The 12,369-nt window shown below is 40.2% G+C and overlaps 4 protein-coding genes across 4 annotated transcripts; 2 read left to right on the top strand and 2 right to left on the bottom strand.

The window, feature by feature from the left end:
- Position 1: 1 nt before the first annotated feature.
- Positions 2-3,012, bottom strand: LOC111601462 (ATP-dependent RNA helicase DDX54). The gene is made up of 6 exons (XM_023318044.2): positions 2,946-3,012; positions 2,342-2,888; positions 1,937-2,280; positions 1,470-1,880; positions 1,126-1,407; positions 2-1,065 (listed from the first exon to the last, which is right to left on the bottom strand). The coding sequence occupies exons 1-6, from the start codon at positions 2,946-2,948 to the stop codon at positions 163-165; spliced, it is 2,490 nt and encodes an 829-aa protein (XP_023173812.2). The 5' UTR covers positions 2,949-3,012; the 3' UTR covers positions 2-162.
- A 320-nt stretch (positions 3,013-3,332) lies between these two features.
- Positions 3,333-4,753, bottom strand: LOC111601518. Its single transcript, XM_023318124.2, has 4 exons — positions 4,561-4,753; positions 3,713-4,446; positions 3,455-3,656; positions 3,333-3,397 (listed from the first exon to the last, which is right to left on the bottom strand). The coding sequence occupies exons 1-4, from the start codon at positions 4,727-4,729 to the stop codon at positions 3,375-3,377; spliced, it is 1,128 nt and encodes a 375-aa protein (XP_023173892.1). The 5' UTR covers positions 4,730-4,753; the 3' UTR covers positions 3,333-3,374.
- A 743-nt stretch (positions 4,754-5,496) lies between these two features.
- Positions 5,497-7,066, top strand: LOC111601494. Its single transcript, XM_023318081.2, has 3 exons — positions 5,497-6,348; positions 6,422-6,794; positions 6,857-7,066. The coding sequence occupies exons 1-3, from the start codon at positions 6,184-6,186 to the stop codon at positions 7,030-7,032; spliced, it is 714 nt and encodes a 237-aa protein (XP_023173849.1). The 5' UTR covers positions 5,497-6,183; the 3' UTR covers positions 7,033-7,066.
- A 2,152-nt stretch (positions 7,067-9,218) lies between these two features.
- On the top strand, positions 9,219-9,990 carry LOC111601426. Its single transcript, XM_023318002.2, has 3 exons — positions 9,219-9,341; positions 9,404-9,773; positions 9,833-9,990. Exons 1-3 carry the CDS (start codon positions 9,219-9,221, stop codon positions 9,988-9,990), a joined length of 651 nt encoding a protein of 216 aa, XP_023173770.2.
- The last annotated feature ends 2,379 nt before the right edge of the window (positions 9,991-12,369 follow it).

Raw genomic sequence — 12,369 nt, 5'->3', positions numbered from 1 at the left:
ACCAGCATATATTTATAGCTGCTGTTTGGGTGCCGGAAGTGCTGGAAACTAATTATTTTATGGTAACAATGATCGCTAGGCCATGTAGATACAAGTATAGTCTTTATTTTATGTACAGCTATCAGATTATTAAAAAACATTTGCATTTCGTGTTCATCTAGTTTATTTGCGCTTCTTGGTGCCACCAGATTTTTTCTGTGGCGCTGCTTTGGGCCTCTGATTTTTGCGCATACTCCGCTTACGATTTTCTTCCTTCTTGGTCGTGTTTTCTTCTTGACGCCTCTTAATAAACTCTAGACGCATTCGCGACTTTACAATCTGTTCCGGCCTGCGCAGCTCCTTGTCATTGCCGCTAATGCGTTTCTTCAACTCGAGTTTGGCATTGTAGCGAGCATGTCGGCCCACAGGATACCGTTGCGCATGAGACAGCGGCTTGAAGTTGTCGTCGTCGCTGCCTGCATTTTCGCGCTGTAGTTGCTCCTCGATTTTGGATTTCTCTTTCCACTCGTTGTAGCGACCTGTCTTGAACGAAGCGGGTATCCAAGCGCCGGATTCTGTGCGTATTTTGTTTGCGCGCGGATCTTGAACGGAGACCATTTTCTTTTTTATACGATCCCATTTCTTGAGTCCAGGCTTGTGCTTCATCTCCTGTGCTGCGTTCCGTTCGACAACAGAGAACTCGGCATTCCGCGCTTGGCGTTCGAATGAGTTGATAGCGAGACCATCTTCGGTGTGTTTATCTGCCGACTGATAAGGCACATAGTTCTCTTCATCCTTGACTTGCATCTTGCGTTTCTTCTTTTTATGTTTGTCTGCGTATAGAGCATCCATGTTCTGTCGCTTTTTCGGAGCAACCACCTTTTTAAATGTGGTGCTAATCGATTCATCATCAGCACTTGTAATGGTGCTTGGCTTCTGGGCATCCACAACCTTTTGCACCTCATCAATATCCTCCTTAGCGCGTTGTTGGCGAAACTTTTGAATGACTTCTGTGTGGTGCGAACGTTTGTCTTTCATAACAACAAAAGGCACCGACTTTTGGGTCGTATTCAATTCAAAAATGGTCTATAAAAATACATATTATAAATTATTAAGATCTTCTAAGCGGTCATAAAAACAACTTACTCCGCTTGGCCGAAAGTTCCGCATCTTGACCAATATATCATGTTTTTCATTCTCCAATTTACGCTCACATTCTGCAACATCAGCCCTGGATTCTTCATTAAGTATTTTGCCAGATATCTTAGCAGCTTGCTCGAGTACAGGCGCAGCGTTAAAGAAATCCTCGAGGGTCTTTAAAGCAAAGAATTTGATCTTCTTGGCCCGAGCATTCGCATCTGTGGACGCAGTAGGACGCGAGCTCAAGTACTTCTTGTACGCATTTTCACTTGTCCGCAATACGCCTGCCTATATATCAAACAAAATATTTTTATGTTCAATTATTCCAAATGCTATAGACAATAACTTACTATATGATGACTCTTCTTGATCTCGGTTACGCCCAGATACTCCTCTTCTAGCAAGTCCTGTGGTATGGTGCCAATAGATGAGTTATCATTGATATTAAAAGGCCGATTTAAAAACAAGTGCAAATCCAGCAGATGAGCTGTGTCATCTGTGGAAAATATAGAGTAGGCTGTGCCAGTGCGTCCCGCACGAGCACAACGTCCCACGCGATGCACAAATAGCTTCGGAACGCCTGGGAAGTGTAAGTTTACAACATAGTCCAAGTTTGGTATGTCAATACCACGTGCAGCCACATCTGTGACGATTAGAGCCGAAACCTTTTTGCTAGCAAATTTTGCAGTATTGATTTTACGAGCAGCTGGATCCAAACTGGAATACACTGAGGTATTTGATATGCCCGCTTGAGTAAGTATCTAAAATTAAACTAATATAAGCGAGTGCACTGAAAGCTGAATAACATTTTCCTCACATATGAAATAAGTTCGACGTGATGTTGTGTGCCGGCAAAGACAACTGTCTGCGCTTGTTGGGGTATCACATATTTCAGCAGTACTACCAATGCAGTGTAGCGATCATCAGGTCGACAATACAGAAATTTAAGGGACAGCGTATCTGGCAGCTTAGATTCTACATCTAAACGAATCAGCACAGGATCACTGAGTCCAGCCCGTGCAAATTCAACAAGAAGCTTTGGCAGCGTTGCTGAGAACATGACCATTTGCCTTGAGGATGGCAAGCGATGCAGCGTTTCGTTTAACTGCTCACCAAATCCCATTTCGAAAAGTCTGTCAGCCTCGTCGAAGACAACGTACTCTGTAAATTGATCGGGGACAAATTATAATCGGTATATTTAAAGTCTCTATGATAGGGCTACCTATGGAGTTCAGTTTCAAGTCCATTTCCACACACAAATGCAGAAAGCGGCCAGGCGTTGCAACAATGACATCTGGACATGTGTGTATGGCTGAGAATTGTGAGTCCATCGAATCACCGCCCAGCACAAGGATCGTCTTCAGTTCCATAAAACGACCCAGATCCTTAATGAATTTATATGTTTGCACTGCCAACTCACGCGTCGGCGATAGGATCAAGGCACGTGCACCTTTTGTGGGCTCGCGGCGTTGCAGCTTTTCGAACATAGGAATTAGAAAACAGGCTGTTTTGCCGGAGCCTGTTTTGGCCATGGCAACAACATCGCGTCCCTCCAAAATCAATGGAATGGTTTTTCGCTGAATGGGCGTGGGTACCTTGTAGCCACGTTTGGTTATACCCTTCAGTAAGTCGAATCCCAGACCCAATGATTGGAAGCCACCGCTTTTTTTCGATTTAGGTTTGGTTTTGAGAATATCATCGTTGCCGCCACTGGTGCCGCTTTGCTCCAATGACGGAAAGCCAGGTATTTCATCATGCTGCTTTTTACGCTAAAATTCAATAACATTTTAATATACATTTTTATATTGCAGCACATATTTGCTTACCATTTCAGCAGAATTCAAGTAAACTTATTTACACGTGCATATGCAACAGTGTGCCCGTTAATGATATAGTAGATTTTAAAATGTATCGATAGTATAAATATCGTTAAGGCCCGTGTACTTATATATATCGATAGGCTACATATTCATTTCAAATCTATAGTGCCGATACAGGGCTTTGGTGCTTGAGAGGTTACCCATTACTGTGCTACATATTTGAGAGAAGTTCTAATTCGTGACGTCATGCGTTACGCTGCCTTATTCCAGTGTACGATTATTATCTTTTTTACGAAAAGCAATCTAATATAATGTAATTTCATATGATATTTATTTAAAATAATGCATTAATAAATTTATTGAATTATATAAATAGCGAATTCGACTTCAGATCTGGTTTCGATGTGATTGTTTCTTCTCTCTGCTGTTTATTTTTTATAGACGTTCCTGTCGATTAGCTTATAAAAAAAACACATTGATTAAAGTAATTGAATAATTTGAATTGTTCTACATACTGAATGAGAGTGTTATATCTTGGCGAGTGGCATCTGTTAAATTAATAGCTGCTGTAGTTAGTAAATCGATCTCAGCTGAAATACAATTCAACATATCGATTCGTTGATTTTCTGTGAAGGATGCAAATAAATTCAGTTTCGGATCCCAGAAAGATAAGAGCTTTGCACTCGTTGCCAAGCAATTTTCCAGCTCTCTAAACATCTGCACAAAAATAACATTTAACAAAATATATAAACAAATGACTTATCTTTTCTTACATCGATCAATATTTCGTGGAGTTGTTTGGTTTTCCAATAGTTCTTTGGCCTGGCGGCTATTTGCCAGAGCAGTAGGGTCTTGATGTAATAGCTCTTCAAGATGCTAATATTTTGCTTTGAGTCGCGAAATTTTTTCATCAGTCTAATGACATCCTTTAGCTTATAGTTATCCTTCAGCATGGCGTACTCGGCCTCAGAGTAGGACGCCCTGAAGGACACATTGTTAGGTTTGAACGGCTTCAAGGGCTTTGGAATCGCGCTCCAATAGGGACTATTTCGAAAGTACTCCAGTTTCTCCCGAACCACAACACTTTGCTTTGCATTCAGCCTGATGGCTGGGACGAAGTCCACAGAGTACTTCATGTTGGGCTCGTCGATAAATATTGTGTGTGCCGGTCCACATCTTCTGTAATCGAGTGGCGTCACCTTGCCATCGACTTCGATTTGGTTATTCATTTTATTTAGGGCTCGCGTCACAGCGCCCTTTATCAGGTCCTGCAACTTGTCCTCGAGCAGCAAATTCTGCGCAGTTACGATTTTCCTCAAGTTCGCCAATGTGTTATGCTGATGCTGATTTTGAAGAGCTTTGAGCACATGCGTCATGTCTAAGATCACATTGCCCGCATTTCTATGATCCCTGCTCACAACAATTCTGTCGTTCTCCGGAAACCTCAGGTGTATTACCAAGTCGAACTCATCGGGCTTGGCTACTTTTAGGTTGTCTGCATAACTTCCTGCCAAGAAAGTTGGTATTAGTGAAGTACTCTTGATCTACTACTGATCAGGCTTAGTGAGTCGAGATACTTGGGCTCGAATGCCATTGGAGTTGACTTCTTCGTGCCACTTACCACCTAGTTTGTGTCCGCATAGCCATTTGCCTAGTGGCTGCTCCTGCTTCAGTGTGGAATAGAGCTTGTCGCGCAGCCTGCCATAGTGATTAGTGTAGGACCTTCGATCTGCATCAATATTTATAAATTGGGCGATCGTTAACTGAAGAAGTTCTTCCAGATTGGACATTGCTCAAGTCGATCTTCAACTGAACGCAGCGAGCAGCATACTAAGCGCGCCTGATAAACAAAACGAGAAGTGAAACGCACAAAACGACTCAAGTAGAGCTCATGCCCAATACTGCCAGAGGGGCAAGACACATAGAGTATACAGAAGAAACAGTTGTACACAAGTAAGCAGAGGAGTCACTGAGAACATTGTGTTGAATACACACACACATTTGTTTATAATTAATTAGCTTGCGACTCTTTGGGATACTCCAGGAAACATTTCAGAAACAAAAATCCTAATTTTGTTTATATGAGAACAAACAGTGGATGGGCCGTCCACAGCGAGCATTCGTCGAATCAGTTGATTATTAAATTGGGAAATTATGATCGAGCCGTACAGTTTAATTATGCTCGCTCACGAAGTGAAGAGAGTATATTGGTTATGTCCGTCAGCCTGCTTCAGAAATTTGACAACAAAGTGGACGGACTTGAGTCCCATTGAGTTCTCTTGATTTATTGACACTTGACACCACTTGGCACAAAATTTACTGTTGATCCAATCTTAAGTCCTGCTAAGGGCTTAGCACAGCACAATATTAAATATATCTTCTTCAGCTTTGCTTCAGTTTTAGTGTCTCCTACACAGATGGAAGTTGAGAAAACTCTTGAAAACTTGATCTTGATATTGAGAGTTCAAAGGGAAAGTCAAACCGCATCGAAAGATGCAAGCAAGAGTTGAGCAACAATTTCTAAATTCTCTAATCGTTGACAAACAAGAAACTTTCCTGGAATATGCATTCAAGCTGCTGGCTTTCCAAGAACAAGTACAAATTGAATTCCTTTAATATGAACTTGAAGATATTTGACCAGCTTCAATTGGCCAAGCTGTCAGTTAGCCAATCACTCGTTCATTCAATTGACCGAGTCAGCTGCGTCCTTCACTTTGTTGACTTTAAGTTTTGTTGATCGGAAATGTCGGGAGCTGCCACGCAGAGTTCATTCACAAGAAAAGTGGAAGCCAATGCAAATAGAAATCAGATAATTGGCAATGCTGATAAGCACATGAGTAAAACAACAGATATAGCTGCAGGTAGATTATATTTAATATATAAATAACTGCGATAAGCCAGTAGCTTGATCTGCTGGAACCAACACAAAGTGCTTCAAGATGTTTATAAATGAAAATGTTTCAAATTCTTTGCATGCAATTGACATTTTATGGGCATCTTTTACGAGCCAATTTGAAATAGACTCCCCTGGTAGTGGTCCCGGTATAAACAAATTAATGCCATTATTATTTGCGTATACATGAGCTGCGAGTTGCCCTCGAATTGATAACATTGGGTGGCAGCTGAAGAGCTGTCGTAAAACTCTCCATTCGATAATCGGGATCCAGATAATGGCTCGGCCTGGGAAATATAAGGCCTGCACACGGTCTGGGGCGGACATAGTGAAAGTGAAATTGGTAAAATCATGAAGTACCTGCTCAGCGCGGCGCTCCTCCTGGCCATTGGCCTGCAGCAGATCGATGCGCACGGCATGATGCTGAACCCGCCGAGCCGATCCTCGCGCTGGCGCTTCGACGGATCAGCTCCACAGAACTATAATGACAACGAGCTTTTCTGCGGTGGCTTATATGTGGGTGGCGGATAGCCGGACGGCTGTGTAGCATCTTTTCAAAACTGACATTCTATCATTTCAATCCATGCAGACCCAGGCCAATAATGGCGGAAGATGCGGCTTGTGCGGCGACAACTTCTCGTCTGGCCAGCCACGGGCCAACGAGATCGGCGGCCAGATTGGCGGCGATGGTGTGATCACCAAGAGCTACCCAGCCGCAAATGCCATCACAGTCGGCGTCAAGATCACCACGAACCATCTGGGCCACTTTGAGTTCCATCTGTGCAACTTGGATGCCTTTGGAGGCGAGTCCGAGGAGTGCTTCGATCAGCATCGCCTGCGCTTCCCCGACGGCAGCGATCGACTTGAGATTGGCACCAAGGCTGGGGAGTTCGATGTGACCGTGATACTGCCCGAGGGCCTCACCTGCCAGCACTGCGTGCTCCGCTGGACCTATGTGGGCGGTAAGTGTGCTCCTTCTCCTCGTGTCCCTTAAGCTCTGTCTATTGCCATGATATTTGTGCAGCCAACAACTGGGGCAACTGTGATAATGGCACTGGTGCCTTGGGCTGTGGTCCCCAGGAGACCTTCAAGAACTGCGCCGACGTGAGCATCTACTGGGGCCGCAACATGCTGAAGGAAATGGCACGTGCCGCGCCTATTCCCGCTGTGCCAGAGGAGATTGAATCCGAAGAAGCATGACTGAAAGTAAATGCCTGAACATTTTGTACAGAATCGAAACCAAATATTAAACCAAAGTTTTGTATTGCTTATCTTTATCTTTAAATAAATTGATTAAATTAAAAACTCATCAGGAATTCCGAATTTGTTTGATCCTTTATGCCTTTCTGTTAGCTATGGTGGCCTGCTTGGTTGAACTACTTACTTTTCTAACCCAAGACACAATATCATGAATTTTATTATACCTGAAAGAGTGGCTTGCATTGAACTGCTTTCTTATATTATCGGAGACACTTACCAGAGAGCAGGTTTCACTTCGACCTATTGAAATTTCTTATACCTAAAATTTCGCTTAGATAGAAAAATGCTTTCTTTACTTACCCAAGACGCACACCTAAATATAAATTTGTTTTTCTACCTTTTCGGTTAATATGGTGACATTTTATATGCAACTAATATAATGTCAGCTGCTTGATCGTAGTCAAGACACCCACCACAAGATCAATTCGAGCCATGACTAAATTTATATAAACTTCGCAATTTATTTATATAGACTTATTGAAGGTAGTGAAATGGTCTCTGGATTACTACTCTGCACTTCATATACCTATTAAGCCTTAGACAGATATGGGATACGCCAGAAAAGCCAATAGACGTACTTCATTAATACTCGACTAGAAGATTTTTAAACACAGTTCCAGATGCTACTTCCCTTTTGGCAAATCAATACTTACATTGATCTTATAGATTATATATATGGGATAAAGCGCTAAGGTAGATCTCTCCTGGATTTACTTGATTTTTGTTGTATTTTTTTATTGAAACAGAAATTTGTATATTAGAAACCATAAACTGTTGTGCTCACAGAAATCAACTACAAGAAAAGGTCGACGTCATAACAGGTTTAGCTCAGACTCCGAAACTAAATCCCATCGAAAATTTATTGGGTGATGTTAAGAGGGCTGTGGCTACTGTAAAGCCATCGACTGTTGCCAGAATTTCAAGAGGCTTGGCACCAAATTGCTCTAAAGCGGTGCCAGGACCTGACTGATTCCAAGGCGAATCAAGGCCAAGGCGCAATAAAAAATATTGCGCCTCCTAAGTATTAGACCGTAACAAATGTGTAAAACATATTTTTCATATTTTTAGTAGCCACTACTATTTTTATGAACAACTAAATTTTGAGAACTTTCTTTTCTCAAGCCCTAAGTGCACATGTTCCTACGTTCGGAACCAAACAAACATCTAAATTGATACAAAATAGGCTCGTCTTAATATATATTTAAAAATATTGTGTTCAACACTTAATTGTGTTGCCCAATATTTGGCACTCAATCGCACTACTATTTTTGTGAACACTGCTGATGTGGATGGCTCTAGTGCTGGAGACATAACATAATGAGATCATCTGAACTAGGGAGATCTTTAAAAAAGACCTTCAAGGCATAGACGTTGCTATAAGGGTGACATACATTTTGAAATCAGAGTTTTATGCTGCTTATCAACATTGTCGGCAGTTAACCGAGAATATTGTGCCAAAACACCAATAAACCGTAATAAACGAGACTCTTATCTCAGGGTTGGTTATATCACTTTGTGAACTCTCGCTTAAGCCTTGAACCAAAGACAATAATGCCATGCAGTAAAGCCAAATTCGTAGCCAAGGCTGTAAAATAGTTATAAAGTGAACACTCGCATAATATGCTTGCAATTAGCTGAGTTGCAGGAATTCTGAAAGAATATTTGTATTGAGATCGCATATCAATTTGAGTTTTCTTTAAATTCTAGCGAATACGCACTGTAGTTCATAGAAACCCAATTTCTTTTATATTTTAACAGCTCAATAATATGAAATAATGTCGCAAATATTTGTTTTGTTTCTATGTGTCATCGCTGTTTTGGTAAATATTGATTGGTTCCCGTGGCCAGATATAACGATTCTGCAAAATTTTGGCAATTGTAAAAAGCGATAGAAGACAAAGATAAGCGGCCAATAAGGCTTATACGATCGCTTTGACGGTTGATAACAGCAGTGCCAGAAAGAAATCAGAAATCTTCCCAGAAGATAAGACCTGGAAATGGGCAGATATATAAGACTTGGCCACTGGGACTCGGAGAGCAGTGAAAAGAAAAGTTGAAAGTGTAACAATATGATGATCCTCAGCAAGATTTCAATTGCCGTGTGGATGGTGCTGCTCAGTTGCCTAATGAGGCAGGCCGAGGGACACGGCATGATGCTGAGTCCAGTGGGTCGATCCTCGCGCTGGCGCTACGACTCTTCGGCGCCCAGTAACTATGATGACAGTGGCTTGTACTGTGGCGGCTTTTGGGTAAGCGTCGGCCACAGCGCCTAGACATTGCTTCAACTGCAGCTACAGATTCGACTTTGCAGAAACAAACCGAGAACAATGGCAACTGCGGCCTGTGCGGCGACGACTACAGCTTAGACACGCCACGGCCCAACGAGCTCGGCGGCAAGTTTGGCGCTGGGGTTATAGTCAAGAGCTACATCGGTGGCAGCTCGATTGAGATTAACGTGCTCATAACGGCCAACCATATGGGCTACTTTAGCTTTCATCTCTGCAACCTGGATGCGTTTGGCAGTGAGTCGGAGCGCTGCTTCGACAAGTATCCGCTGCAGTTCCCCGATGGCAGCTTCAAGTACTTCATTGGCTCAAATACCGGCAGCTACGATGTGCGCGTCCAGCTGCCCAGTGGCGTCAGCTGCAAGCACTGCGTGCTTCGCTGGACCTATACGGCGGGTAAGAGCTAACATTAAGCTAGATGTATAGATGTCAAGTCTAACTCGTCTTCAACTCAGGCAACAACTGGGGCATCTGCGAGGACGGCAGCGGCGCCATGGGCTGCGGTGCCCAAGAGAACTTCAAGAACTGCGCTGACATCAGCATTTTAAGCTCTGCCAGAGGCCTCATCGAGGACTTGGCACTGCCTGAGCCAGTGCCAGAGCCTGTTGAATAGACTGCCCCAGCTGTCAACTGTCAACCAAATGTTAATCTCAGGAATTGTTAAGTTTGCTATAGATAGAGAGTGAGAGGCGTTTGTTATGAATGCATTTTTCATTTTATTCAATAAATCTTTTTATAATATATGTATGTGTATATATATATACTATGTATAAACTTTGTTGCATGTGAATTTGTTTCTGTTCCTTTGCTTGTGTGAGTGTGTGTGTGTGAGTGGCTTGTGTGAGCTGTTCTTCAATTTTGTTTCTCAGCTGGCACATCTAATGACTGCAGCCTGTTCCTTGATCGACTTGTTGTACATGAGAAGTGTGAATGGGATTTTGAAAAATATGCTAAGCTCGGCCGGCGCACCTGCCGCACTCGGCTGACTCTCAGCATTAAATATCCTATATGAAATATCTGTATGTATGCTAATGCACAAATGTATAATGTATATATATGTATATATGTATATGTATTTGTATATGTATATGTATATGTATATGTGTGTATGCAATATTTGTAATTTGTAATTTGTTTGTCCACTTAAAACTAGGTTCACAATAACTGCTTAGTAATTAGGCTCACAAATAAGTTTTGTAAATGTTAATTCTTTCTTACAAAGCGTTCAGGTCGTTGGCAAATCAAAGAATCAATTATCCATTAAATCGATTAATTCAATTAAGTAATTTCGCTACTGTCGCACCCTCGACTCGGGTGTCTCTCAGCTAAAGACTTGTGCAATCGTTCACTTAATATAAGCACGTCCCGCCCTCCGTCCGTGTGGCTAAGTACATATATTTGTTTAACAATTAACCAAACAAATTGTGTAAAGGTGACGTTTCTGCTTGCCTTGGGTCTATTCACTATTATTTAAATTGTATTTTATCGTTTAAGGATTGCCACTAGTAATGTCGTCAAATCGTTAGCTCTATGTAGATTTATTAATGTTTAATGTTCATTAAAAACTCTGGTAACCCCAAAAACTACTTAAGTACATATACATTTCCAGATTTAAAAACTATCAAAACAGCTCGGCTCGTATTTTGCTCAATCTTCATATTTGCATTGAAACTGTGCGATTTGTTCACAACTGAATTGTTGGTTACGAGTGTTCTTAAAAGCCTTTTAAAATACAGTTTTGGTTTTTGAAAAAATATAATACATATACAGACGTATGATTTATACACTTCCAAATCTGGTTTCTACAATAATTTGTTGTTGTAAAAGCACGTTGTAAATTTTGAACAAGCTTATGTAAAGTTTACACACTTCTTCTTTTTTTATTCTTTTTTTTTTGTTTTTGTTTTTATAAATAGTTAAATATTTTATCTTGTTTTTTTAAAAATGTAACATTATACAACACTATTTGTTTTTATACCTGAATTTTAGAATTTTGTATCCGAAACGCCATTTTTGGTTTGAGTTTGTCTCTGTGTGTGCGTGTGTGTGTGTGTGTGTTCGTGTGTCATCTTCGAGTTTTGTTACTTAGTGTTTCTTCTGGTAAATTTACTTCTTAAAAAATTTTGTCAGGTCGAAATTGTTTGTTGCCAAAAAGTTGCTGCTTCGCCCTTGTATACTATATGCCTTGTATTGTATAAGTTCTCTTCTTGTTGCTGCCAACGAGAACGTGTCAAAAGTTTTTCTGCAGTGATTTATTTAATTTATTTCATTTTTTCGGTTTTCATATTTGTTTTTTTTTGCGATTTGCCAAAATATTTGCGGCTTGCACTTATCTTAATTGACTAATTTCAATGCCGACAGAGTTCTGGAAGGATGTTGATTGGTTTATCCATTGGTTGCTTACTTTTTCTGGATTGGGTCTATTAACTAACTTCTTTGTGTTTTACGTATTAAGTTTAAAGTTGTATTTGTATTTGTATATATATATATATATATATATATATATATATATGTATATATATATATATATATATATATATATATATGTATATATATATATATATATATTCATATATATTCGCATATATTTAATCATTGGCACAAATTCGCTTTCTGGATTGCTGTTTAGCAATTGCTTGTTTTTTAGGCTGGGATTATGTATATTTCGAGGTTTGAATCAAATTATTTAAATATAATTTTTGTTTTTGCTAATGCGAAACACAAAGTTTAAGAAACATTGCTTGCTGTTGTTATTGTTTAACTATAATAATTTCACACGTATCTTTCGATAAAAACTTTGTTTTATTTTTTGTTTTTTTTTTTTTTTTTTATATAAACATTAACACACTAAAATGTAGTTATTTTTATCATATAAAATTTTGTTTTCATATTCATAAAAAACATAAAAGCTAAACGAAACTAGTTTGTAAATTATAAGTAAGTGCGGCTTTAAAAAGTTGTAATTCAATTGATTTTTACCTCTCTTTTCTTT

The sequence above is a fragment of the Drosophila hydei genome, unplaced genomic scaffold (assembly GCF_003285905.1).
Source record: "Drosophila hydei strain 15085-1641.00,03,60 unplaced genomic scaffold, DhydRS2 tig00000063-arrow-pilon, whole genome shotgun sequence".
NCBI lineage: Eukaryota > Metazoa > Arthropoda > Insecta > Diptera > Drosophilidae > Drosophila > Drosophila hydei.
This window is presented reverse-complemented; position numbering and strand designations above follow the sequence as displayed.